This window comes from Peromyscus leucopus, chromosome 9 (genome assembly GCF_004664715.2).
Source record: "Peromyscus leucopus breed LL Stock chromosome 9, UCI_PerLeu_2.1, whole genome shotgun sequence".
Taxonomy (NCBI): Eukaryota; Metazoa; Chordata; class Mammalia; order Rodentia; family Cricetidae; genus Peromyscus; species Peromyscus leucopus.
Genome location: NC_051070.1, coordinates 82,888,448 through 82,916,091, shown reverse-complemented (window position 1 = coordinate 82,916,091; position 27,644 = coordinate 82,888,448). Strand labels below are relative to the sequence as shown.

The following is a 27,644-nucleotide window of genomic DNA, read 5'->3' as shown; positions in this document are numbered from 1 at the left end:
GAGCCATTACCTAGGGCTTACCGCACCCCACACCCCGAAATAATAGTCAGGACTGGAATTGGAAAACTGATGCTTAAAAGCTGTTCCAGGTTTCACGTGCACACGCATGTGGGGGTGGGGGTAACGTGTGTGCCATGTGTGTATGTGTTCATGTGAGCACACACATGCACAAGTGTCTGTGCACGTGGAGAGCAGAGACCATCCTGATACCTTCCTCAGCTCCTCTCCACGGTACTTTTTTTAGGTAAGGTCTCTCACTGAACCTGAACTCACAGACACAGGCTGATTAGCTAGAGAGCTCCAGGAACCCACCGGTCTGTGCCTCCCCAGGGCTGGGGTTACAGACACTTGTTTCTGCACCTGGATTTTCACTGGGGCACTGCCTGTGAACTCAGATTCCCACGCTTGCATGGCAAGCATTTTACTGACTGAACCATCCCCACCCCATCCCCTCAACCAATTTTCAAAAACAGCTGCCCTGGACCTAAAGGGATTAAAGCCTGCCCACCCCCACCCCCCAGAGTCAGCACTTTGTGACTGTCTTCCCATCCAGCTCTGGGATTCCCCTTCCGCCCTCACGACCCTCTCTCAGCAGCTTCGGTGGAGCTCAGAGGCACCACCCGAAAGGTCTCACGCTCCCTCGAACTCCCGAACTCCCGGGGAGCAGACTTGTGCCAAAAGGGAGCAGTGGGGGGGCGGGGGGTGTTAGCAGTTACTTCTGGGTTTCCGACTTTCACAGGCCTGGGAACCCTGTTCTCACTTGGAAGGGACAAAGAAAACAAGGCAGGTGGCCCTGTCCCCATTGTTCTCGGGCTGGGACGGTCACCTGCCCTGTTCCCGGCAGCCAGCATTCCTCCCGTGAGCGCAGAGAGAGCGGAGTTTGGCAGGGATTGGCCGAGCCAGGAGTACAGGGAAGGGCTGGAGGGGATCTGAGCTCAGGATGAAATGTCAGCAAGGACACTGAGGCACCCGGAGGGCTGGGAATCCCTGTCTGTGCATGGACGCAGTCACAGAGCACAGCTGCTTGCCCAAGCACTGGCCGTGGGGAACAGGAAAGGGCCCTTCCCTCCCAAACATGCACACCAGCTGGCCCCTCCATACTTACCTATGGCTTACAAGACAAGAGGGACATCTTTCAGGTCCCTGCGGCATCTGAGCCCCAATTCATCACCACTGCCCTCCCCCAAGCGACCCAGATCCCTGCTCTGTGCGCATATGTGTCCAGTCTGAGATGCTGGGCCTTGACTTTGTGACTTCATCCCTTTCCCCCCAATGCCAAGAGGGTACCTCCAGTGTGTGTGTGGGGGGGGGCAGGGAATGGCTTCACAGGCCTACCAGGCTGAGGATGTGGCTCAGGGCTCTGGATGTCTCCATTCCAGACAAGCAGGCAGGCCTCTTGGCCCTGTGCTTGCACTCTCCCATGTCAAAGAGTGAGTGGGGGTTCACATGTGAGCCCCCCTCTTCCCCTCTAGACCACACAGCAGGCTCCAGGACTCCAAGGCCTTAATAACCCCCCTACATCCCCCTATGTTACAGAGAGTCAGGAGATCCCTGGATACCCCTCCTACCATTTACACATGAGGAATCTGCCTAGGGGCTCACTGACATGGTTGAAAACACACAGCAAGCTGGTGGCAGAGCCATGAGAAGCCCTAACTCTTGGCTGAGGTTCCCTTTCCACAGAAAAACCCGACGATCCAGTCAACAACCCTACGACTGTGTTAGGGAATGCCACCCAGGGCAGAGCCAGAAGACAGGGAACACCGTGAAAGAGAGGGCGGAAGGCATATCAGAGGAATGCCAAGAAGTGCAGTCCCCCGGGTGTGTGTGTGTGTGTGTGTGTGTGTGTGTGTGCGGGCCCCACTCAGGAGCTCCCAGCGGCCATGGTTATTTATACAAGATCAAGTCAGTCAATAATCCCAGCATGGATCAGGGAGGGGCTCATGAGGGTCCATCCGCCCCAGGCTGAGGAGCTACCAGCTCCTGATGCCCGCCAGGGAAGGGGACTCGTTTTCTTAGGGACTGTGGTTCCTGGTAGGTTACCCATGTGCACACAGACCGCACTAATTGGTGTGTATCAGAGCAGGAGGGGCACATGTTGGCAAGGGCAGGGGCGGGATTGTGGAGAACATGGGAGAGCCATGGTGGATATGATCAAGAACATTGTAGACACGTATGGACTTGTCAAAGAAAAGGTCTTTTTTTGTAAAGATGGAAAGATTCTACATCGACGAGGGCAACACAGTAGGAGCCATTGCCCACTCTGATCGAACCTTGACCACATTTTTTAGGGTGCGTGCAGACTTAGGCTCCCTACTTTATTAAATTCAGCACGACCTTGAGGAGAGATGGAAGGAGTAGCCACAGGAAACCATCCTCTCCAAGTTTCTAAAAACAGCACCTTGAGGAGGCTACAAAGGAGGTCACCGTGGGAACCGCTGACTGGCCATCTCCCCATCCATGGCAGACAACCTGGGAGAGAGCTGGTTCCCCTGCAGCTCAGCTGCCCTGCCTCATGCCTGCCTGCTTCCTGGCCCCTGGGGCCCAGGTCTGCACTGAACATACGTGTCCAGACGGCCAAACAAGTTCACTTCAAAGCCCCAAGTGTCCAGTGTGGGATCCTCCTCTGGGGGCCACTCCAGAGCAAAGATTCTGGCTTTGGAGCAGACGCACCCAGGCTCTAACCCTACCAGCAGGTCGCCCAGGGCATGTCCGTGCCGGGCTAAATTATCCACATCTGTAAAACAGGAAGACCATGGGTTCCATTTAGGCTAGGGTGGGCATCATGGTTCTGGACACAGTGGATACTGGGAAGCAAAGTGGATGTGGTCATGGTTGTTTTACACCTCTGAGATTTGGGTTCTGAGGGCCTGTGACGGCTGCGTGTGACAACACACCTTTGGCCACCCTGAAGGTCAGAGACTGGGACAGGGGCTCGAGCTTGGCGCATTTCCACTCATGCTCCTGTAGGCCCCTGCCCAGGGCTCATGATCCTCCTTCACCCAGGCTTCATCTCCACCATCTCCTCCTCCAGGAGGGCCATCCCCCAGTGCTTCATCACACTTCATCATGCTACCAGGCATCTGTTTATCTGACTCACCATGTACGTTGCCTAAACGGGTCAGAGCTCAGAAGGCAGACTTCAGTCATACTGTTAAACCCCAAAGCGGAACCTCCACTGGGGAGCACTCCACATTAACCAACGAAGTGATGGGGTCTCCGCAGCATCTGCCTGCTGGGGCATGATGTGAGCGCCCCGGGGCTGACGTGGGTGAGGTGTTAACTGCTTCCCCCCTCCCCAGAGGTCCTGGCCTGTTGAGTCAACTCCTTGTGGACTTTGGAACTAGATTCCAGAGGAAAGAGACTGGATGGAGAGAGGAGGGTGTGGCTGAGTGAGGGATGTCCAAGGTGGTTGAAGGTCCACAGGTCTTTCGGTGCGTGCCATTAGCTCAGGCTCTCCTGGAAGCGGGGAAGGAAGCCCTTTCAGACCCCGGCAGCATCCCCGTCCCAGTGGCTGTCAGTTCTGCTCCACTGAGCACAGATGCCTATGTTGGGGCTCCCAGCTCCTGCCTCCCCAGCAGGACGCCTGCTCCTGGGCTCCGTCACACGTTACTTCCAGGTTATACCGGCACCCTTAGAGGAGTGTGGTTGACTCTGCCCCATTGTGTCCTTCAAGATGTCACAAAGTAGCAAGCTTCCCCACCCCACCTGTACATCCCTTCTTCCAGCGTGGCTGGCGGCCTGGATAATGAGTAACTAACTACCCATCCTTAAAGGCTGGGGTTCCGATAAGGGGTTATGAAGCAGCCTATTGATTATAATGTGTTAAGACGACCAAGTGGTTAAACTGCAAACCTCTTCACTAATTAAAAAATAAAAGCCTCCAGGGTGCTAGGTGGCAGTATTAACTCCAGGAAACAGTCTACCTGATTGCTTGTGCCCTCTCACGCAAACCTCGCCTCCAGGACCTGCCTCTGAGGGGCTGTCATTCAACCATGCTCCAAACGTGATCTTGTTCCATCCTCTGCACAGAGCTCCCTGCCCGCTCCTTCTGAAAGCCAACCACCTGTCACGAACCCCGTTCTGTACTGCCCGACTCTAACCTAGCCCCCCCGCCCCCACCCACCCCCCGGCTGTGGTCCAAGCCCATTTCCTCTACTTTAGTCACTGGCTGGAGACAGACAACAGCTGGCCTCCATCCTCTCTGGAATAAATTGTACAAGAAACTGCCAGGAACCGGGCACAGGCATCTCGGCATGGACGGTACTCTGTAGGTCAGGGGAAGGAGGGGCAGTCCGGGAACGCTTTCTCTGCCTCAGTGGCTTCTGAGGTCCAGACCTGACCCACTGGGAGAAGACTGAGTCACAACTGAGACTACAACACCCCACAACCCCAAAGCCACTGGACAAGAGACAAGGAGGACTGTGACCCTGAAGTAGAGGCTCTCCTCTTAAGTCTCACACCAGGGGTTCTGTCCTGGACACCCCACCCCATTTAGTGATCACAGGGTTGACATATAGAGGAACGCCAAACAGTTTGGGGAGAGAGAAGTGGCCCTCGCCACTCAGGCATGTGGAAAAGGAGAGGGGCCACCTAGACTAGCTGGCTCTGCTTTTCTACTCGGTCCGAATGGCCCCCCGCCCACCTATCATCACAGGCCAAATACAGTGTGGGATGTGACCAGGTTGAGAAGCAGAGAGCGTTTTGTACTGAGGTGATGGAAAAACACAGCCCGGGCTCTTCCAGGACAGAGGGGCTGGGCGGAGGTGAGGGTTGTGGTGGGAGCTGAAGAAACCTCCCAGTCTCACCAACCTGGGGCCCAGGACCAGGGACAAGCCAGGCAACAGGAAATGGAAACTCTGCTGCTGGCACGGCACAAGAATCTTACCAGAGACAACGGCCCACTGCCAAAACTAGGGGCCAGAAGTCAGCAACCCCTGCCCTGCTGACACACCTGCGTGTCGTCGTCTGTCCGTGTCGTCGTCGTCGTCGTCGTGCCCCCCCCCCCCCCCCCGCCAGGCAGAGCACCCTCAGCCACAAGCTTGCAGACAGAACACAAACATTAAGAATTGTGAGGAAAGGTGGGCTGGGTGTGGTCACGGGAGGCCGAAGGATGAACAAATGCCGCCGCTATTCCCAAGTCACCCGAGGCTCAAGCAGAAGTAGGTGTATGTCCTCCTGTGAGCTCAGCTTCCGGCAGCAGCAGGAAGGACTTTCCTGGAATTGCCAGAGTCCATCTATCCTCACATCTGCTGAAGCAGAGGCCCCTGAGTCGGGCCAGTGGTCACTTAAAAACTAACCCAGAAGCCAGAGAGACGGCTCAGCAGTTAAGAGCATTTGCTGCTCTTCCAGAAGACTTGGGTTCAATTCCCAGCACCCCCATGTGGCAGCTCACAACCATCTGTTAACTCCAGTTCCAGGGGATACAATCCCCTCTTCTGTTTTCTGGGGGACCAAGCACACAGGTGGTGCACACGCAGGCAAAACATCCACACACATAAAATACCAATACTAAAAATAGTGCAGCATCAGACGTCAGTACACATCCTGCCGTCTTCATGGCCCTTGGCCCACCCCATTCTAACATGAGGCTTCTGGTCAATCCCAAGGAAAGGAGAGTGAGACCAAAGCGAAAAATGGAGGACAAGGAGGCTTTTTTTCACCTTCGACTTCCCCAGGGGCCTCTGAGCCATTCACCTCTATGGAGGGACAAAGGGGTAGCTGTGTCTGGCTGCTTGCTGCAAATGCCAGGTGCCAGGCAAGGACCAGCACCCCACCCATGTGCAGGGCGGTCACTCAACCCATTTAACCCAAAGAAGGTGGGACCAGAGCCGCGGCTGGACATTCCCTGTTCCAGGCAGCTTGGAACAGAGCCGAGGGATTCATTTAAGTCTTGGCTGAGCCACAGCCATGTGCCCAGAAAGGGCCAAAACAACGGCAGGGCAAGCCACTGCCTGTCCAGGAGAGGCCAAGCTGGTGGACGGAAGAGTTAGGCAAAAAGATACCGTGAGGACAGAGAACAAGCGAACCGCGAGGCTGGGCCGGTCCCTGGGGCCCACGCCGCCCCTTCAAGAAGAAGCAAAAGGCGCAAAGACAGCAAAGGCAACGAGGCCTGGTGGCACAGGCCTGTTAGCCTAACACTCAGAGGCCAAAGCAGGAGGCTCCCAAGTCCAGAGCTAGCCTGGGCTACATGGCAAGAAGTTGTCTCAGAAAACAAAGCAAACCAGACAGGAACAAGCTAGGCATATGGCAATCACTTAGGCATACATTTCATCCACTTAAAAAAAAAATGTCCATCTCACCGCCCTTTCTCTCTCCCCATTTAGGGTCTTCTGACCTTGGATGTGCTGCCAGCCCTCCTTAGAACAGGAACACAGATGACTAGGCACACACAGCTATGTGCTATTACCAGCACCTACATGCTGTATTCCTGGTGGCTTAGATATGATGTGAGTGCCCTCAAGGGCTTATGGGGCTGAAATTTAATCCCCATAGTGAGTTGTTAAGAGTGTGGAAATTTAATCCAATTTGGTGTTCTGAGCTGGGCCTTAGGGAGGGGATCAGGATTGGATAAGGTCATCAGGGTGGGGCCCCATGACTGAATCTTAGTAGCTTTATAAGAGAGCAGACACACACACACACACACACACACACACACACACACACACACACCCCACAGTCTCATACTCTGATACATGCTGTGATGCACCACTTCAGGATGCTGCTAGCAAGAAGCCCGTCGTCACACACAGGCCCTTGATGGTGGGCCAAAATAAACTTTTTCTTTGCAACTTACAAAGTCGTCCGTGGCGTTGCATTATCAGCAACAGAAAACAGCCCAGCGCGCAGTCCAGCAGAACTCTGCACAACGAGATATGCTCATCTGTGCAGTCTCGTGTGGTCACTGAGCACTTGAAACTTGGCCAATGACTGAGCAATGCGATCTGAACTTTCTCCATTTATTCTTTTAAACGGCTTCAATGAGCAATAGCATATTAGGAAAGAAAAGCACATCTTGGCATACCGCACTTGTAGACTCTCTATCAATCATACCTGATCTGAACCTCCCCTAGTGTGGGCCTTCCCTGGACTGTCCACAATAACCTACTTCATATCTTGCCTGAGCTCCTATTTTTTGTTAATCTCAAACACACGGTGAGATTTCTTGGGCTCCAAGGAAGGTGGTAGGGCTGGAGGCATATAGGGGTCAGGACCTCACTTGTTCACAGACCTCCAGAAGAGGGTTTCCCCCACCCCACCCTGGCCCGTGCAAGACACCAACCAACACTGGGAATAGCCAGCTGGCAGTACAACGGAGCTATGTGCCTTTCTTGGCCCACATCAGGCCAAATGACCAGTCTTACACTCTGTGTGTGCGTGTGTGCGTGCGTGCGTGTGTGCGTGTGTGTACCCCAAAGCTGATTCGGGGTGTCTTCCTCAATCATTTTCCCTTTATTTTTTTCCAGATAGGATCTCTCAATAAACTAAAGCTCACTGATTGGCTAGGCGGGGCTGGCCAACAAGCTCCACAAATTCTCTTGTCCACTTCCTCAGCCTTGGAATTAGAGGCACACAGTGCTATGGCCAGCTTTTTACACAGGGTGTGAAAATCTGAACTCAGGTAAGATGACAGAGCAAGCCGCCTCTACAGCCTGATCTCAAACCTCCACCCTGCTTCCTCCAGCCCCTGGCACTATCACTCAGCAGGCTACAGGGTTCTAGAAAGTTCTTGTCATCCTGGGCACTGGCTTCCCAGCAAGTTGCACTCTGGTAACTAAACTGAAAGGCCACACGTCCACTGACTACTGAAGGGGTACTGGCCTCCAGAGGACATTCTGTTAAAACCAGCTCTGTGTTCCCACACACTAAGAACAACCAGTGTGCAACAGGTGAACAGCACACCCATGCATTTCATGCCATTAAAAAAAAAATCAAGTTCTTTGTCACAAACACAATACAACCGCATTACAGGAAATGCACAAGGCAGAAAGAGAAAAAAAACAAAACAAAAAAACAAAAACAAAACATACATCAATAACCCAGTCTCCAAAGCTCGGCCCTGCCTGGCTTCTGTTTTTTGTAATTGAGTTTCTGTGACTCAGTGCTGAACTTACAGCTCCTGGCTTGTTTTTTTTTAAAGTCTGAAGTGTGGCTTGAACCTCAAACCTGCTTTTAAAATCACTCAATGGAAACCACCGTGTCCCAAGCAGCTCAGGCATCAGGGTTTCCAAACCACCTGGGTAGGGGCCACCCATGCCACGGGCTAAAGCATGCCAGTCTGATCAATAAACACAGGTTTAAAACTGTGGGAGCAGAGCCACGGGGCAGAATGCGCAACAGTATCAGGACAGATAGGAACTAGCTTCAGGAAGCTGGAGTGTCCTGGGAAATTGTAAGACATGGGTACAAAGAAGGGCTGGGGACAGTGCTTGCTTTGTATACACAAAACAAACCCAAAGATACAGAAGGAGCTCCAACAGAACCAGCAGGGGAACTGAGGACATGAAGCTTCAGTCCCTGGACAGTCTAAAGACGAGACCGTCAAAACACACCTCCGTTAATCTTCAGTGTACTAGGTAGCAATAGGAAGCTTTTGGGATAGAATCCAAAAGAGCCCTCCAGAACTCAAAAGTTGCACCTCCCCTGGAGGGGGTGGGAGGGCGCTGCCAGACAAACTCCTAGGGAGATGCTGAGTACTCTGGCCATCAACCTATGGACCTGCCGCCTCGTGGAACAAAGTGTCCTGGCCAACACAGTGCTGCAGCCAGGGGGCAGCAGCGCTGTCAGCACCCTGGGGGGCTTGCTGGACGGAGAAAGCCTGCTTAGAGCAGCCTCGGGGTTGGAGGTGGGCACACTGAGATTGGCCAAGGGAGGCCTGGAGGTGCTGGCAGGAGAGGCAGGAGGCCAAATTAGCGTGGCTCCAGCCGCTCAAAACAGTGGTTCATGAATGATTACTCTCCTACAGGGTCCTCGGTTTCGGATGCGACAGGACACAAGTCAAGGGCCCTGTGGAGAGCAGTGTGAGAAAGAAACTGGACAGCACAAACCCCAGAGCAGTGAGACATGGGGCTCAAAGGAGCCAACCCCCAGACCCAGCATCAGGGCATACTACCATAGCATCCCGACCTACATTTATTCATTACCGGGAGAACCTTTGGTGGCTGCAGTATGCTAGGCTTATACCTAGTTCTGAGCACTGTGTGGTACCACCCCAACACAGGCCAAGCCCCACCTACTTCAAAGGAAGGTACATGGCATCTAGTATTTCTCTTCATCCTGACAGCCCTTTAAACCAGTGCTGAGCCTACAACCGAAATTCCCTGTTTAACTGGCCTTGGTGAACAAGCCTTTGGTTCAGGGGTGCAGTGGCTGGCCCAGTCACACACAATCTTCTGAGGCTGCCACTTATTGGGCCAGTCATTCCAATGGATATAAGGCCTGGGACCAGAGTCTGAGACGGGGGAGGGTTGTGGAAAGCTGCTAATCAGGACGCCAGCCCTCTTCCTGCTACCTACCTTGGGGGTGCTGACAAGACACTCCCGCACCAGCCTGCCCCACTTAGCCTGCTCAGCATTTGTCCCCATGGCTGCTCTGGAGGGGGGGGGCAGGGATGCTGGGAGGGGAAGGGCATCCTTCCAAAGCCAACATTGGCAGGATGCATTCCACAGCCCAGGGGACATGAGTTTTATTTGAACAGCAGTGATGGGGAGGATTGGGGCTGACGTTCTTTCTACTCTGGGGTCCGTGGACAGGTGCCTACCTCCATCCCGCATGGGGGGGTGGGGGCCCAGGAGCAGCAAGAACCCTACAGGAGACACAAAGGCCACCCCGGCCAAGATAACACCCAGAGCTCTCTCAGTCCTTGGCATACGATAAGCCACCTCGCTGTCCCCGGCAGGGCTGTGTCTGGGTGACATGTGAACCACCAGAAGAAAGAAAGACTAAAGAGTCTCTCCCAAGTGCTAAGCAGTGTCCTATGAGGGACGGGGGTCACTAACCCTGGGGAAGCCAAGTGCAGGTGCCTATCCTAAGTGTGGCTCCAGCTGACAGAGAGGTGACGGGTGACAGCTCACAACTAAGGTGATCACAACCTCCCCTCCAACTCCTTAATTCTTTCTTGCGGGGTCCTTTCTGAGGGTCCCCTGGCCCACAGTCATGCCAAAGGATAGGAGGCTGAGGGGTTATATGGAGGCCAAGGGCCTCTTAGGGGTGCTGATAATAGGGGTGGGGAACAGGCTGGAGGTAGAGGCACTGTTGACGGCTCTGGTAATAATCCAGGTTTCCCGATTTAAAAGTTTTTATGCCTAAAGTGGTAAACAAACCTACGAATAAGGTCGAATAAGGTCTATTTGGGCGTGACAAGGAGAGTGGTACCTGGGATATCAGAACCCCAAAGGCAATGCTCAGGGCAGTTCCTGAAGCCAGGAGCAAACAAGGGTCTGAAGAGAGCTGGGGAGGCAGCCCAGCTAGAGCGCTTGCCTAGCTTGTAGAAGCTTTGGGTTCCGCGACCAGCACCAAATGAAAAGTTCATGGTGGTGTGTGTGCCTGCCAACTCCAGCACTCTGGAGGTAGAGGTTCAAGGTCGTCCTTAGTTAAAAGCCAGCCTGGCTACCTGAGACTCTATCTCAAACGAACAAACAAACCAAGGAGTGATCTGTGGCCTAGCAAGTCTCTAAAACAAAGAGCAGCTTTGCAGGCCAGTCAGGGCTACATAGTGAGACCCTGTCTTAAAAAAGAGTAACAACAACATAAACCTCAACCGTGTTGGTCAAAGTGAGGCACACATGCCACAGGCATGCAGGGCTGCAGAATACCTCTCCTCCCACGGAAGGTTGACCTCTAGTCCTCGTCTGCACCAAGGCCAACCAGGATCAACAAAAAGAATCCTTAAATCTCAAAATCAACAGTCCACCCCCCTACCCCACCCAGCCCCAGGCGACTGTGAGGGAGGAGCTGCCCAAGGCTTTTCCAGGTTGGGGGCCAAAACCCCAGGCTGCTGGGGCGGTGACCAGGAGAGCCATTGGCAGGTGTGGTGATCACCTTTGGCTAACTGACCTGCCCTCCAAGGTCACTGTTCCCAAGGAGCCTTTCCTTAATTGCCTGCCCCCCAGCTCTAATGGCTCTTCAATGTACCTCCCCACCCCTGGTAAGCAGTTGTCTTAGACTAAGTTGTGTAACTTTCCCTACAGGGCTGGGCCTTGGCTCCAGGAGGCTGGTTAAAGAACTACTAAGATCCTTCCAGCCTGACATTTTTAAGCCTTTGCAGCCAGGAGAGGTGTCCTCGGTGTTAATCACCTCCTGCAACCTCTCCGATGGGCTGGAGACAGCTCCTCGGATGTAGAGTCCAGTGCTGGAGAAAAAGTCCCCAGGAGAGTGGGGTGGGGGCTGGGAGTGGGCCTGAGGCCGATCCCTGCTGCCCCAGGCTCTAGCCTGGCCCAGAAAAACATCCTCCCTTCTGTGCTACTGGGAGTTTCCCACACAAGCAACATTCACCTTTTCTCCCATGGGTGCTCATGACAAGGGAAGCCAGCCCCCCAGATCTCAGGGAAGTGTGCTGGGCAGGGCAGGAAGTGAGGCAGGCTCTACACCCCCAAAACAATCAACACCTTTGCAACTTAAAGGCAATGCTGTAAGGATGCAGTGGGCCCCAAAGATGGCTCATGCAGTGTAAGGATCTCAGTTGGGATGCCCAGAAACCAAGTCACACCTGACAAGGCCAACCTTGTCTCAGCACTCTCTGTGTAAGATGGGAGGCAGAGACAGAATTCCCATGGTCCAGTGAAGAGAGACTGTGTCTCCAAGTCAAACAGGAGGACTGACCTTCCATGCCGCGCCATGGCACATGCATACCCACGCTCACATGCACAAACATGCAGACATACAACGGTATCAGACCCATGCACACATAGAGGGGTGTGTGTGTGTGTGTGTGTGTGTGTGTGTGTGTGTGTGTGTGTGTGTGTGTGTAACTGGGCTAAGAATTATCTCTGAAGAAAGGCCCACAGCCAGACCCGAAATCAGTACTGCTTGATGAACCTGAACTTGCCTCTCTGCCCAAAAACGTCCAACATGCAGCCCACAGGTCACACGCATCCCAGGATAGCTACGCATGTGGCCCAATACATTTGCGGATCATAATGTCATGAAATGTGGACAGGTTAGACACCCTGCAAGACAGCTGTGCCACCACCTTAGTCCCTCCTTACCAGGCCCTGCTTTCCAGTCCAACAAATGGGATCGCATATAGCTGGCTATCGGGGGAGCGGTCCCCTCCCATGTCAGGCCCGTGGAGGAGGCAGAAGGAAATCGTCAAATGAATGGTTTGACCCTTGAAATGAATGCAGACCCTTGGAAAAGACAAGGTGGAGGGTGGGGTGGGCACAAGCCCGCATCTGCAAGCTTTTTAGAAGACTGGGTAGGGTCATCTGGGTGCTATAGGAAACACCCTGCAAACACTTCAGCTCCCTCCCTGTGTGGTGAGGGGGGTCACCTAGGTGCTATATAGGAAACACCCTGCAAACACTTCAGCTCCCTCCCTGTGTGGTAGGCCAAGGGGTGGAAAAACCCAATGTGGCTGTGGTCTACCATGTCACACCACTGACTATCAGCTAGAGAGCCGCCTCCTCTCATGCAAACAGTCCTGGCCTTCTCAGAGCTCCTCCTTGCAAGGCTCTGAAGATTAAACAAGGGCAGGGACACGCACACATCCAGATGGCCCACCCCAGCCCATCCCCATTTCCCCATAACACAGCCTAAAGACATTCCCTAAACTGAGGGAGGGCCGAGGCTAAGCATGGACAGCCTGCAGATCTAGTCACCCGCGCCTGCGGCCGCCCGTGTGTGCTCACGCTTAGTCAGCCTGCACTCAGCACGTGCTTGGTATCTGCTGCAAGAGGGCTGGATATGTGCACTCTCAAGTTCCTTCACAGTAGAAAGCACACTTCCCCCTCCTACCCCAGCACCCAGCAGAGAGCTGAAGACCAGGGCTTGGCAACCACAGCCCGGGCCTCCAGCATCCCAGGAAGAGGCTGGAGAAAGTTTATAAAACAAAGGATGGCAGAGATGGGACAGGATGGAGTTGGGGGCGGGGGTGTTCCTCTGGAGATAAACAGACCCAGACTGGGAAGCTGTGCACTGGGACACTCCCATCAAAGGGGGATGACCGCAGCTGGAGGGTGCGCGGCTGAGTGACAGCTGAGTGACTGGTGACAGACTCCCAGGATTCTCCCCAGCCCCCAGGGGCAGAGTAACTAGGTGCTTACCATCTGACTAATTCATAGACAGGGAAGGCAGATTAAACCCCAGGGCGGTAATGAGGTGAGGGAAGGATGATCAGGAGTTCAAGAGCAATCTCAAATACATAGCCAATTTAAAGGTAGCCTGGGTTATTTGAAAATCCTGCGTCAAAAGTATCAAATCCATCCATCCATCCATCCATCCATCTATCCATCCATCCATCCCAGGAAGGCCTTAAATGCCAGCCTTCAACAAGCACAAACATGCTATCATTTACATGGAAGCCTGGAAAACTCCTCTCTAAGAAGAGAGCAGCTGGATTTTGGTGGCATGTGCCTATAGTCCCAGCACTTTTAGAAACTCAGGCAGGAGAGTGGCTGCAAGTTCGAGGCCAGATGGGGCTACAAAGTAAAAACTTGTCTTGGAACTGAAGAGGGCTCAAAGGTTAAGAGCTCACACCACTCTTGCAGAGGACCTGCGTTTGGTTCCTAGCACCCATGTTGGGCAGCTCACAACCGCCTGTAACTCCAGCTCCTGTAGGCACTGCATACTCATGCGGAGACCCACAGCATACACACAGTCAATAACAACAACAACACAAAACAAAACAAAACAGAAAAAACAGTAGAATAGTGGTCTGGGTTGTATGGCACATATGTGACAAGAACATACAATTTACTATCGAAGGCTCTGAGTGGGAAGAAATGTTACTCTTTGTTGTTCATTGTTACTCTTCTTTGTATCACACATCATACACACTTAATGAATAATCATACTGTAAGCACACACATATACAACTTAAAAAAATGACTCTGCCTACCCTTACCTAGTACCCCAAATGTAGTTTGAAGGGGCAGGGTGGGGTGGGGTAGGGAATTGTCTTAGGGTTTATATTGCTGTGATAAAATACTGCAATCAAAAGCAATTTGGGGAGGAAAGGTTATTTGGCTTACACTTCTACATTGCCATCCACCACAGAAGGAAGTCAGGGCAGGGACCTGGAGGCAGGAGCTGATGCAGAGGCCATGGAGGGGTGCTGCTTATTAGCTTGCTCCCATAGCTTGCTCAGCCTCTGTCTGATAGAACCCAGGACCACAAGCCCAGGAGTGGCACCACCCACCATGAGCTGGGCCCTCCCACATCAACCATCAATCAAGACAATGCAACAAAGGCTTGTCCCCAGGCCAGTCTGGTGGGGGCATTTTCTCAGTTGAGGATCCCTCTTCCCAAATGACTCTAGCTTGTGTCAAGTTAACATAAAACTATCCAGCACAGGAATAAACTTTTTATTGCATTTAAAATTTTTTATTGTGTGTGGGTGTGTTCAAGTCATGATACACAGGTAGAGGTCAGAGGACAACTTTCAGGAGTGTGCACCCTTACCTGCAGGGCCATCTCACTATCCATAAATATGGATTACTTCTTTCAAAGCTTGTGAGAGACCAAGACCAGTGAGTGCAGCTTTACCTGGCTGAAATCACCTGGCTTTGATCTTACAAGAGGCCTGGCCTCCCCCTCAGACTTTCATGAGAAGGTGTGTGCCACTGGGCACCTAGGCATGACAGAACATAAAGCAAGTACTTCATGCTGGATATCTTGAGATTGGGCATGGTAACAAAAGGGGACAGAGAGGTGTCCCATGTTGGGCCCTTATGGTCTAATTCAAAGGCACTCCAATCCTTCAATAAATGGGTGAATATGTAGTGGTGAAATCTGGCCAGGGTCACATGGCACAAACTAGTATATAGGTAAGATTAGACCTCTGGTTATGATCAGCTTTTGTCTTCACAATGGCTCAAACGAAGGTTTCCTTTCCCCATCCAAGTATAGGTTGACTCAGACAAGTGGAGGAGCCCTGGGGTGTACAGTCCTCCAGACGAGGCTGATAAGATTCCTGGTGACCTACAAGGCCAGCCTCCAAACTACATGATGGAGCCAAGCTGGTCTTGCCACCAACTACCCTGCAGAGGTTCTCCTCGGCTTTGGACAAGTATCCCCCCTGTCGCCCCCCACCCCCGCAGGTCCCCAGTGTAGGAAGGAGCTGGTTGAACAGCTGTAGTCCGATTACAGCAGGGCATGGAGGAGTGAGTGACAACAGCCAGGGAAGTACACAGTCCTTCCTAAATATTTCAGCGGGAAGCCTAAATATTTAGATGGATGAGAGGAAAAAGAATGCAGATTGCAAAGCTCATCAAAGAGCCCTGGCCACCAAGAGAGCCCCAAGAGTGTTGGTACTGTCTTGCCTCTAGGGAGGGCTCAGGGTTGCCTCCAATCCTGCATGGCCACCACCTAGGAAAGATGGTTCTGGGGCCACCTGGACCCAGGATTCTCCGGGGGGGAAAGACTTAAGCAAGGCTTGAGACTGGAAGGGAGAAGTCACATTTCCAAGCGTTGATTATACCCTTCATGAAATGAATCGTGAGTTAATTTGAAAGGAGTGGAAAAAGGTGGGGGGCACAAAAAGGAAGGACTTGATGGGTTTCATCATCCTCCTTGCCACCAACGTCTAGATTAAGAACTCAATGCATGGTGAAGCCTGCGGGGAGGGGATCAGGGACAAGATGCCCAGAGACACGGGGTAGGGAGAGCAGCGGATGCTTGGGTCACCTGTTGTGTGGTATAAGCACCCTGATACAGTGCTGAACATGAAGACAAGTGAGTACTACTGTCCCATCTGAGGAGGGGACAACTTGCTCACAGTCACACTCATCAATACCCTGGATGCTTAGCTCCACATACCACAAGATTCTTAAGACCCCAGGCAATGTGGCGTTTTTCCATTTCTCAGCCTTCCTCCTCGTTTCTTCCACTATCAACGCAACAGAATGTATGGCAGGATGGTTCCAAGCATGAGGGCTGGGTGTCAAATCTTCCTCATTCTCCTAATGGCAAGGCCCCAGACATAGTACAACCTCTGTGGTTGTCTGGTTACTCTTCTTGTTGCCGTAATCAAATACCTGACAACATCTTAAGGAAGAAGGTTTTATTCTGGCTCTCCCATGCCCAGAGCATAGCCAGGCGTCACGGCAGGGAAGGCATGTGCATTCTGGTCTTCCAAACTCAACCAAGGCCCCACATTAAACTCTGCTTTCTGCAAGCATTCTGGGGCTTCTCCTCTATATTCCTCATGCCTACCAGTTCCAAAGACCTCCAGATGATGTGGTCAGGTTTACCACAGAAACTACCCCCAATTCCTGGGACCAACAGACCTTTCTTCACCGTTGTGACCACTTAAAACAACTTTAAAAAGGAAGGGTCAGGGCTGGAGAGATGGCTCAGTGGTTAAGAGCACTTGTTGCTTTCACAGAGGACCCAGGTTCAGTTCCAAGCACCAACACGGTGACTCACAGTCATCCATAACTACAGCTCTAGGGGATCTGAAGTGGCCCTCTGACTTCTGGGGGCAGGAGACCTTCACACGGTGCCCATACTACACATGCAGATAAAACATGCATACATATAAAAATCTGTGCCCATGTAAAAACAGAAATCATTTTTAAAGGGGTCCATTTTGGCTCAGTTTGAGGGTACACGACCCCAGAGGCATGAGGCAGCTATTCATATTCTGTCCCTTTGCCAGAAGCGGAGATGGATGCTGGGGTTCAGCTCACTTTCTCCTTTTTCATCAGGCGGGGCCACAGTGAGCTGATGCTGGCTTTACCTCGGTGTGCCCTCCGTGATCAGTGGGGCCTTCCTGGAAACAGTCTCTCAGACACCTCCAAGGCCCCTCAACCATGCCCTGCCCTCCAGCTTCCACCATCTGCTCCCCGTCACTCAGCACTTCTGCCTGTGGCTCCCTCGCTTCACCGCCCCAGCCCGATTTCCTCTCCCCAACAAGACCGAGCTCAAGGGCTCAGAGGCCCTCCAGTTCTTGAGGTTCCTCTGCACAGAAATGCTGGCCAGCAAGAGAGGGCCCCCTTTCCGTCCCATTAGGGTTTCTGGTGGCTGGGGGTTGAGTCTACAGGCTCCGGGAAGCAGTGCTCAATATTCCACCCTCTTCCATGGAAGAACAAAGGACAGCTGGGGAAAGTCAGACTGGAGTGGAGTGTCCGGGAGACTGTCCCAGACTGGACCTCCACAGGGACAGGGCCCACAGCAGGGAAAGAGGCACCTCAACTGGTGTCTGGGGTGAAGAAGGGGCTGGAGTGGGGCTTTCTGGGAAAAGCCACACTCCGTTTCACCAGAAGTGGAGAGGAAGGAGGAGGCGACCTTATCAGTACACTCACGAGGTGAATGGCTGAGCCTACGGAAATTTAATTTCGGTCAGAATATTCCACTGTTTGCAGTTGTAAATGGCTGTGAAGAAGGAGAGAACTTTCTGTAACGTTATCCACTCCCCTCCTTGAAAACGGCAAACATTTGATGGAGTTCAAATTCCTTGGCTAAGCTCACGAGGCTCTGTCATCTGACCCTCACCTCCCTGGCCTGTGGCTGCAGCCCAAGCCCCATCATGCACATTTATCCGTCTCTCGGGGCCACGGAAGGGGAGATCCCCCGTCCCTCTCCCACCGCCTTCCATCTAGTTCTTGAAAATATTCCGCTGAGGGGCTGGAGAAATGGCTCAGCAGTTGAGAGCGTTGGCTGCTCTCCCCAAAGACCAGGGTTCAATCCCCAGCAGCCACAGTATCTCACAACCGTCTGCAAGTCCAGCTCCAAGGGCTCCACGGCCCTCTTCTGGCCTCCTCGTTCGCCACTCACACACATGGTGCACAGACATACATGCAGTTAAAACACCCGTACACACCCACAAAGTAACAGTAAAAATAAAACATCCAGTCGACAGTTGGGAGGCGGCTCAGTGCCCCTGCATTTGTTTAGCATAGGCCAGAACACATCACAGGGCAGGGCTATTTTTAACTGATAAGAACCTCCATGTGGTTTTCTACTGGCCGGACCATGTTACACACCAAAAGACAAACACTACATGATTCACCTTGAGGGCATCAAATTCACAGTAACAGGAAGCATAATGGCGGTTTACCAGTGGCTGGTGGGGAAAGGTGGGGAGATAGATGGTTGATAAGCAGGAAGTTTCCGTTCCACAAAAAGAAAGGGTTAACACAGATCTGAATCACAACCGTGTGAAGACAGTTATCATCACGGAATGGTACACCAAAACCGGTGAAGACAGAACATAGTTAAAGACAAAAAAAAACTTTCAGTATTTTTAATCCCAAGCGTGGGGGGTGGGAGTTGGGTGCACATGAGCGCATGCACCCTTGGAGGCTAGAAGAAAACGTCAGAGTCCCTGGAACTGGAGTTATAGGTGGCTGTAAGCCCCATGCCAGTGCTGGGAACTGAACTTGGGTCCTCTACAAGAGCAGTACTTGCTCTTAACGGCTGAGCATCTCTCCAGACCCTATCTCTGGTATTTTATAATTAAAAAGTAAATTCAGGGCCAAGAACGGTGCTCAATGGCAAGGCATGTGTGCCGAGCATGCATGAGGCCTTCCCTGTGTGCTAGCTAGGCCCAGAATTAAATGCTCTAGAAAGTCTTGGGCCCATGAGAGGGCTCAGTGGGTAAAGACATTGCCGCCAAGCCTGACAACCTTAGTGTGATCCCTGGGACCCACATGGTAGGCAGGATCAACTTGTCCTCTGACCTCAGTCACGTGGCCATAGCATACACCCATATATGTGTGCACCCATATACGAACACATAAAACAGCGTACAGGTCCTTTTGATTCTTTACAAAGCCATTTAGAAGTTCATGATGTCTGTGCATGGGACACTCCATGGCAGAACATCTGGTAGCGACAGTCCTGAATAGGCTGGCTAACCTCTCTCTGAAAAATCTAAATTCAAATCTTTTTGAAGCCAGGCAGTGGTGGCGCACACCTTTAAGCCCAGCATTTGGGAGGCAGAGCCAGGCAGATCTCTATGAGCTTGAGGACAGCCTGTTCTACAAAGTGAGTTCCAGGACAGGCTCCAGGGCTACACAGAGAAACCCTGTCTTGGGAAAAAGGGAAAAAACAAACAAACAAACAAACAAACACCAAAACTAAAAGCGATGTCACAAGTGGGAAATTCTATACCCAATCTCATAGGCTGCATACAAATGCAGGCGCACTACAGTTCATAAAATCACTCTCAAAAGAGTTCCATGTTTTGACTTGGGTCAGGTCCTCAAGCTGGTCATGTAGCTACAGATACTCCAAATCTGTGAAAATCCAAATCACTTCTGATCCCAAGCACCCTGGATGGGCCAGTGACATCTGTGATAGAGGCCAGCTCTGAGCAAGAATGTACTATGGGCTGGCTATACTCTCCTGTGCTCGAGCTCTGGGCGGTACCAGCGGCCACGTGGAATCATCGGGCACACTGCTTATGGTGATGCAGGAGACCTCTGACCAGGGCAGCATTAAACACACAGTCTACCTACCTCCTCCACCTTATTCTAGGTGCAGGGGAGGAGCAGGGGCAGGGTGGGATGGACACAGACAAGTCAGGGGCCCAGGGGACTGGGCTCAGTGAACAATGGAAAGAGACAGCTCCCTTCCCATGCTTCCTGGTGGTTACCTCACTTCTCACTGGGTTCTTTCTCTGCTCCCCAAAACTTTGCATCTCCCTTCCTTCCCATCTACCCCTCCCAAACACAACCTCACACAGAGTTCAGAAGCTGAGCCCAATTTGACAGCAAACAGCCAAGTTCAATATGAAAGCCTTTGGCCCCAGGTCAGGGTTAGCCAAGCGCAGCATCCAAAACCAGGGGATTGTTTTTCTTTTAAACACCAGCCTATAAACAGGGCAAAGCCCCAGGAAAATACTTGGAAGTGGCAATCATCACCTCCCTCCTCTAGGCCCCCTCCTGGAAGCCTCCACCACCCCACTTTCAAGCTTTCAACATGTGCCAATTTCTACCCTGGGACGGTTCTTCACGACTGCGGGTCATCTGATCATCCTAGAGGCGCCATTAAAACTCTCAAGACAGCTTAATAAAAATGTATTTTTAACTGGTAAAACTAACCGGGACAGTTAACTAAGGTGGACTTGTGGATTTGAGGTAGTGGTTTGGGTTTTTTTCCAGCCTTCAACTTAAGTGTAACTTAAGAAAACAAGTCATTAGAAAGGATTGTCTTGCCAGGCGGTAGTGGCGCACGCCTTTAATGCCAGCACTCAGGGGAGGCAGAGGCAGGCAGATCTCAGTGAGTTCGAGACCAGCCTGGACTACAGAGTGAGTTCCAGGACAGCCAGGGCTACACAGAGAAACCTTATCCAAAAAAAAAAAAAGACCCACTTTCTACCTCTGCAGCCCTAGACTAGAGAATTCAAGTTGAGCTAGAGACATGGAGGCCTCCACGATCAAGACTCCAAAGACTTACTGTGTTTCTCTATCACGGGCAGGTGAGAAGATCTGTGAGCCTCATGGTGTCCACTGTGGCTTGAAACAAAATGGGTGCTCATATTAACCCTGTGTTCCCCTAAACCAAGCTCAGAGGACTTTTTCTCCAAGCCTTCCAATACGCCTCATTTTAAACGTTTTGGTCAGAAGTCATTAGGACAGAGTCCAGTTTTGTCTTTTATAACTTGGGGGAGGACAGGTGTTAGTAATGGTGTCAGAATTCCAGGACTGGGATGTGTGTTACGCCTGTTGAGTGTGTGTGGAGGATTTAAGGATTTATAAATAAAAGGAGGAGGCCGGGCGGTGGTGGCGCACGCCTTTAATCCCAGCACTCGGGAGGCAGAGCCAGGCGGATCTCTGTGAGTTGGAGGCCAGCCTGGGCTACCAAGTGAGCTCCAGGAAAGGCGCAAAGCTACACAGAGAAACCCTGTCTCGAAAAACCAAATAAATAAATAAATAAATAAATAAATAAATAAAAGGAGGTACACATGGGAACCCCTAGAATATTTTAAGAACCTTGGCGGGATGTGGCTGGGGGGTGGGGAGGGTTGTCAGCCTGTCAATTCAACTCAGTCCTCTACTTCGGGGGAGGGGAGAGGGGCTTCCAAAAGGAGAGAAGGTGAAGCAAGGCACAGTTCCAGTGCCGGAGACAGGGCCGGGTCAGCCAGGCAGCCACACCGGAGGAGCCTGCGTGCCGATGCCTGTTCCAGAGGAAACAAAAAATAGAATTTCCCAGCTGTCCAAAGTCAAGCTGAACCAATTAACTCAGCTCCCTCAGAGAGCAACACTCCTGCGGTGGGGTGGCCAAGGTGGACACTGCTTAGGGGTGATCTCAAGGCTGAAGCTCCTGTCCATGTGGCCACTTTACATTCCCTGGGTGTCAGCTGCCTTATCTTAACTCATGAGGTCACTATAAAGCACCTGAAGCAACCAGGTAAAGCACTTGGCAGGATGCCGTCCTCAGGGAGCGCTCCATAAAACTCAATAAATGCTGGCAAGCGGCAGGAGCCTGCTTGCTTCTATTCATACCTTCTTCCCCGGAGCCTCACCAAACTGCTCATTTTGCCGAGGAGGGAATTGAGGCTAAGGTAAGTTAACCAGTTTGATGAGGAAATGGCCCAGCCAGGAGGCAATATCAGCTTATGCCTTCCCACAGAGTGAGGATAATTTTAACCACAGTACCCAGTACAGTAGATGCACTATCAATGCTAATTTCCCTTGCTGGGTAAAAAAAAAAAAAGGGGGGGGGGCGTACACTTTAACAGCTAGGAAAGCCAGCCACCAAAGATCTGGTGATGCCAAACATGGAGGCATTTGCTTATAATCTCAGCATCCAGGGGGATCAGGCAGGATGATTATGAGTTCAAGGGCAACCTGGACTACACACCAGGACCCTATCTCAAAACTAGTTGGACTGGACCATGGTGGTGTATGCCTTTAATGCCAGCACTCAGGAGGCAAAGGCAGGAGGATTTCTGTGAGTTCGAGACCAGACTGGCCTACATAATGAACAGGACAGCCAGAGCTACAGAGTAAGACCTGTCTTAATCAATGAACCAATAAGATTTATTATAAAACTAAAAACTAAAATCAGAGCTACAGATATATCTCTAGGGTAGAGATGCTTGCCTAGGGTACAAAAATGCCCTGGGCTCTTCCCCAAGCACCTGCATTCACGGCAAGTGGTATAGTACAAGATGAAAGGCAGGAAGATCGGGAATTCAAGGTCGTCCTCAGCTACACAATGAGTTCTAGGCCAGCCTGAGCTACTTGAGACCCTGCCTCAAAGCAGGAAGGCAAGGAGAGCAGCCATGGGGTCCCAGGCTGGTAGGTAGGTGCAGGGCACTTGGAAGGCAGCCTGCGTGTGCACAGCTCAACGATGGCATGGATAGGGAGGCCTGATCACGTCTTCCTAGACCTCTCCCTTTCCCCCGCCTTTGACTACACAGCCCAATTTGCAGCAGTAAACCCCACCCCCACCCAAGCAAGGCTACCTCCCGCTCCCACCCCAGGAATTTTCAGCTAAGGGGCTTTGTGATGACCAGGGCAACTCAGACCAGCTAAAACCCAGTACCTCAGGTGGAAAATACCCAGGATGCCACAGGCAGCCAGATGGGAAGGAAGATTTTCAAGTTTTCGGGTTTTTTTCCCCTTAAACCAATTTCCTGAGGCCTGAGGCAGTGCCCCACGTCACAGATCAGAAAGCCGAGAGAGGCAGATTTTTGCAGATTAAGCTGAGGCTGGCAAATGCTTTCACTGGTCCTTTTTCATTTCTTGGGTTTTTCCTTTGAAAGGAGGGAACTGCCCAGTTGGAGTTGACAAGGCTCTTTTTGAGGGGGTGGGGGGAGGCAGGGGGACGGTGACTGGGCTGTCCTCATTCATTCAAGCAAGCATCTAGAATCTGCTCCAAATTACACTGGCCTGACGTTGCTCAGATGCTTTTCTAAAAAGTTACCTGTCCACTTTGAGGGTGGAGGTACTGCTGACAGATGAGGCCTCAAAATAAAGAGCGTTTTGTTTTTTCAAACACCCTACGGAAGCCGCCTGGCTTGTAAAGCTACCACCACCACCAGATGCACCCGGCTGTGCAGCCCCTGCCCCCCCTTCCCTTCTCCTTGTGTTTTGAAGTTTATTTTCCCACATTTAGCCTTGAATTCTTTCCTTCCTTCCCCTGCCATGGCGGAGGAGCAGCAGGGAGGGGGGGCACTGTGAGGGCAGTTCAAGCCTCATCATCCTCCCCTGCCCCCTCCCTCCAGGGCAAACCATACAAAAACTCTCCTCCGGAGATATTGTTTCCTCCAGGGAAACCATAAACTGGCCACCTTCTTCCCCCAGCACAGCCAGACACAGCAGGCACCCAGCAGGGGGGTCCTTGGATCTTTCCAGAACCTCTTCGAAGAAGAGGAGCTAGACCAACCATGCATCTTTTGAAACTCACCCCCAGAAACTGCGTAGTGGAATCAATGACCCTACTCAAAAGCAACACCCCACCCACCTGGTAGTGTAAACCTGTCTCACAGGCTTCCTAAGGACAATTCTCTACACAGCCCATGATCCCTTAGGCACCTAAAATACGTGTCTTATCTCTGTGAATGTCTGTCTTCGACCTGGAGGCAAAATAGGTTTTAGTACCAGTAAGATGTGCTCAGGTTTTCTGTTCTCAACAACCCAGGGTAGGACAAGGAGGAAGATGGGTTTGTTCCCATTTGACATCAGGAAACTGAGCCTGGAAAGTGAGGGACAGGACAGGTGGAAAGAATTGGGGAGGTGATGTCGATTACATGTACCTGATCAGATCTATCTATAATAGCTTGGACAATCTATCCCTGCTCCAATCTAATCCTACCATTATTGATAAGAGGCCATCCACACAGGGATGGGTGGTTGGGGCTGAGCCTTTAAGAAACAGATACTGAGGGACCTCTGACCCCAAGTTGGCTCAAGGTTTCATTAGAGATGGCCAGTCAAGTTTACCATGGTGAGGTCAATGCCGTCCACTGGGTGTGTGCATTCTCAGATAAGGGACAACATCGAGGCCAACATCGAGGCAACTTCCCCTCACCCACACTCTCCTCCCTCTCTGAAAAGGGACTACCTGGGTTTGGGTGTTCATTTGTGCAACCTGCTACTTTGACAAAGTTTAACTCCCGGTCCTAGAGGGATGTCTCAGCCTGGTAAGACTTCCCGGAAGCCTGAGAGCGTCCCCAGCATTCCAGCCACAGACCTTCCTCCCAGGCACTCAGGACACGCCCGAGCCCCCTGCCCAACTCTTGAGAGCAGGGACCGGCGGGTATAGTTTTGCCCGCGATGGTTCTGGGGGCTCTCCACTGTATTCAAGTTCTTAAGAAAGGTCGAGCGGGCGCGGCAAGAGCCCTGGAGCAGGAGGTGGAGAAGCAAGGGGTGGCACCCGGCTCCGCTCCCGGACTCCGGGAGCGTCTCCAAGGAAAGATAAACGCCTTTATCCGCCCCACAGCCTCCCTCCAAAGAGGGAGGCACCCGCACACCCACACTAAGCTACCGCGGGGCCCAGTTCACCCTGGAGTCAACCCCAAATTTTCTCGGAACGTTCTAGGTTCTGACCAAGTCTGCACGCGTGGGGAATCCCCTTGTCTCTGAACGAAAAACACAGATCTTTTCAACCTGACACCTGACGGGTAATTTTCTTCCCACCACCTAAGGACCTCTTGTTGGGGCTGGAGGGGTGTCATCTGAAGTTGTAGGAGGGGGTCTCCCCTAAAACACCGCTGTAGCCCAAATGTTTCAGATGCATGTGGGGGATTCAGGCGACCGACGGCTCACCTGTAAGATCTTGTCCAGGCCCTCCTGGCTCAGGCACGGGAACTCCTTGAGTAGATGCAGTTTCTGTGTATAGTAGTTTTTCTTGGCCTCCTTCCAGTGCGGCTCCTCCAGCACTTCGAAGATCGCCGCCCCGATGGCCAGGTAGAAAATGATAGCCGAGGTGAGCAGGGGACCCCGGTCCACCATGGCTCTTCAGTGGCCACCTCTCGGAGAAAGCGTCCCCTAGTTCCAGCGACTCCGAGTCCACCCGTCCTGAAGCCCCGGACACAGCTGTTTGAATTTGGAGCTCCGCATGCGCAGTGCCCGGTACCCACCGCGCGCCGCTCCTGGGACAGTTGCTTGGCCAAGTTGGCTCCGTGAGCGCAGGGAACTGCGTGGATCACGCTCACGCAGGCCAGGGTGAGCGCACACCAAAAAGGGGTCTGGAGCCACCCCCAGCCTCTCGATCCTGAGGGGGTGGAGTGAAACTCAGTACCCACACTGAGAGACACGTGTGCCGCCCTGTGCGCGCGACAGTACGCCGAGCGCGCCTCCGCACCGCTCTTTAAGTAGCGCTCAGCCCGCCCGCGCCAGACCCTAAAGTGGGTGTGGTCCCGCTCGGGACACGCCCCTCTGCCCGCCCCTGGTCCCGCCCACCGCGCGCCTGAAGTCCCTGCCCCAGGCACCGGGCTCTCCACGCTCCAGGCGCCAAAGTCTAAGGAAAAGCCGAGTGGCTTGCACTGACCTCCACGACCCGCACTGTCGCAGAATTTGTGGTCCGCAGGACTCCAGATGTGTGTTAGCAATTGATGTAATTAGGTAAAACGGCCGTGCATCTTACTGCTGAGGTCAGAAATACATTGCTAGTGTTAACTCTCATGTCCAGATGTTTCTTCCCAGAGAGCTTAGGTTTCTCATCTATTCCTGGGGCACACACGGTTACCCACCAGCCCGAAGTAAGGGGGTCAGATTTGAATTAGGATTACTGGGAACTAATCCCAACTACAAAAGAGTAAAGAACCCATCCAGGTCTGTTCTCTCCGCATCTGAGAGAGGCAGCAGGCAGCCACACCCACACTGCAAGGGCCTCTTCCTCACTCCCAAGCCTACTTAAAATTACTACACCACTTCCCTAACCCCCCACCGTCATCACCACAACTGGAGAGGCTAGAAATACTTTCTATTCAATCATGCATCTATCCACAAACCTGTTACTAGTAATAAACACTCGGGCCAGGTGTTTTGGTTGTGTTCACCATTAGTCCCAACTAGAGAGGTGAGAAGATCTCTGTGCATTTGAGGCCAATCTTGTCTACATAGCGAGTTCCAGGCTAGCAAGAGCTACATACTGAAACCCTGGCTCAAGGCCAGTCATTTGGTGATTCTCAAGAAGCAGAGCCAGGAAGATCTCAATGAGTTATTGGTCAGCCTAGTCTTCACAGAGAGTTCCAGGTCAGTCAGGGCTACTTAGTGAAGCCTTGTCTCAGAAATAATAAACATGGCTGAGCTGGGCGGTGGTGGTGCACCTCTTTAATCCCAGCACTCAGGAGGCAGAGGCAGTAAATCTCTGTGAGTTTGAGGCCAGCTTGGTTTACAGAGTGAGTTCCAGGACAGTCTCCAAGGCTATACAGAGAAACTGTCTCAAAAAAACCAAAAATAATAATCATCATCATAAAATAATAATAATAAACACTTGATAGTAAGTACAATGAAGGTATGAGTACATATGTCATAAAAATGGGTTATTTCTCACTTTGCTTGCTTTCTGAGCATCTCTAAACTCTGGGCAGACTCCACATTTTGGTATGTATCATCATCCGGGTGTGTCATTAGATCAATCCCAGTAAAGAAATGGAGGCCCTGGAGGAATTGTCCGTTCAGTCTCCACTAGGGCAAGTCAGAGGTTGGAGGTGTGGGGACCACGGTCTGTCCCTCTCCTCAGGCCTCTGTGGAAGCAGGTGCAGCAGAGGCCAAACCCCGGAGCACTGGCCCTCCCCAGGGCCTTTTCTTTTTGTGGGAGACAGGTGATTAATCCTCACAGGCAAGTGGTACAAGGAGGTTATCTGTGGATCTCCAAATCTTGCTGGACCTGAAGGACTAAGACTGAATCTTCTTTGCTGATCAACCATTGGTTTTTGTTTCGTTTTGTTTTGTAAGACAGGGAGGGTCTCACTGTGTAGCTCGGGCTGTCCTGGGACTCACTCTGTAAGACCAAGCTAGACTAAAACTGACAAAGATCCACTTGCCTCTGCTTCCCAAGTGCTGGGATGAAAGGCGTGGCCACCAAGCCTGGCCTCAAATCCTTGTTTGTAGATTTTGTTTGTAGATTCTGAGCATGCCCTGAGGGAGAAGCATGAGCAGGAAACAGAGAAAACCCAGACTTCCGGGGCAGGAGAGGTGACTTAGCAGTTAAGAGACTGTCAATGAATAGGACTCAGGCTCAGTTTCTAGCACTTGAACTGCAGTTCACAACCACCTGTAACTCCAGTTCTGGGGGTCCAACGTCCTCTTCTGACGTGTGTGAGCTCATACACACACACACACACACACACACACACACACAAACCCCAAATAAATAAATTAAGTAAATAAATGAAAAGAAAACCAAGACTTTGTAATTTTGGATCCCAGAGACCTACAGTGACTGTTTCCTCTGTTCCCTCTGGGTACTTCCAGCCAAGGCTAACCCTGAACCAGGCCTTAGGTTAACCCTTCTCCAGAAGACCCCCTCCTCAGGACCACATTGCCTTCCTGCCCTAAGCAGGTTTCTATTCTCTACCCTTCTTC

The 27,644-nt window shown here is 52.1% G+C and overlaps 1 protein-coding gene across 1 annotated transcript in view; it reads right to left on the bottom strand.

Moving 5' to 3' along the window:
• Positions 1–25,411, bottom strand: part of Kcnk5 (potassium two pore domain channel subfamily K member 5) — a 42,799-nt gene extending 17,388 nt beyond the window's left edge. The window contains exon 1 of the mRNA XM_028879689.2: positions 24,879–25,411. Within this exon, the coding sequence (XP_028735522.1) occupies positions 24,879–25,064 (186 nt within the window). The 5' untranslated portion in view covers positions 25,065–25,411. The remainder of the gene's footprint in view (positions 1–24,878) is intronic.
• Positions 25,412–27,644: the final 2,233 nt, after the last annotated feature.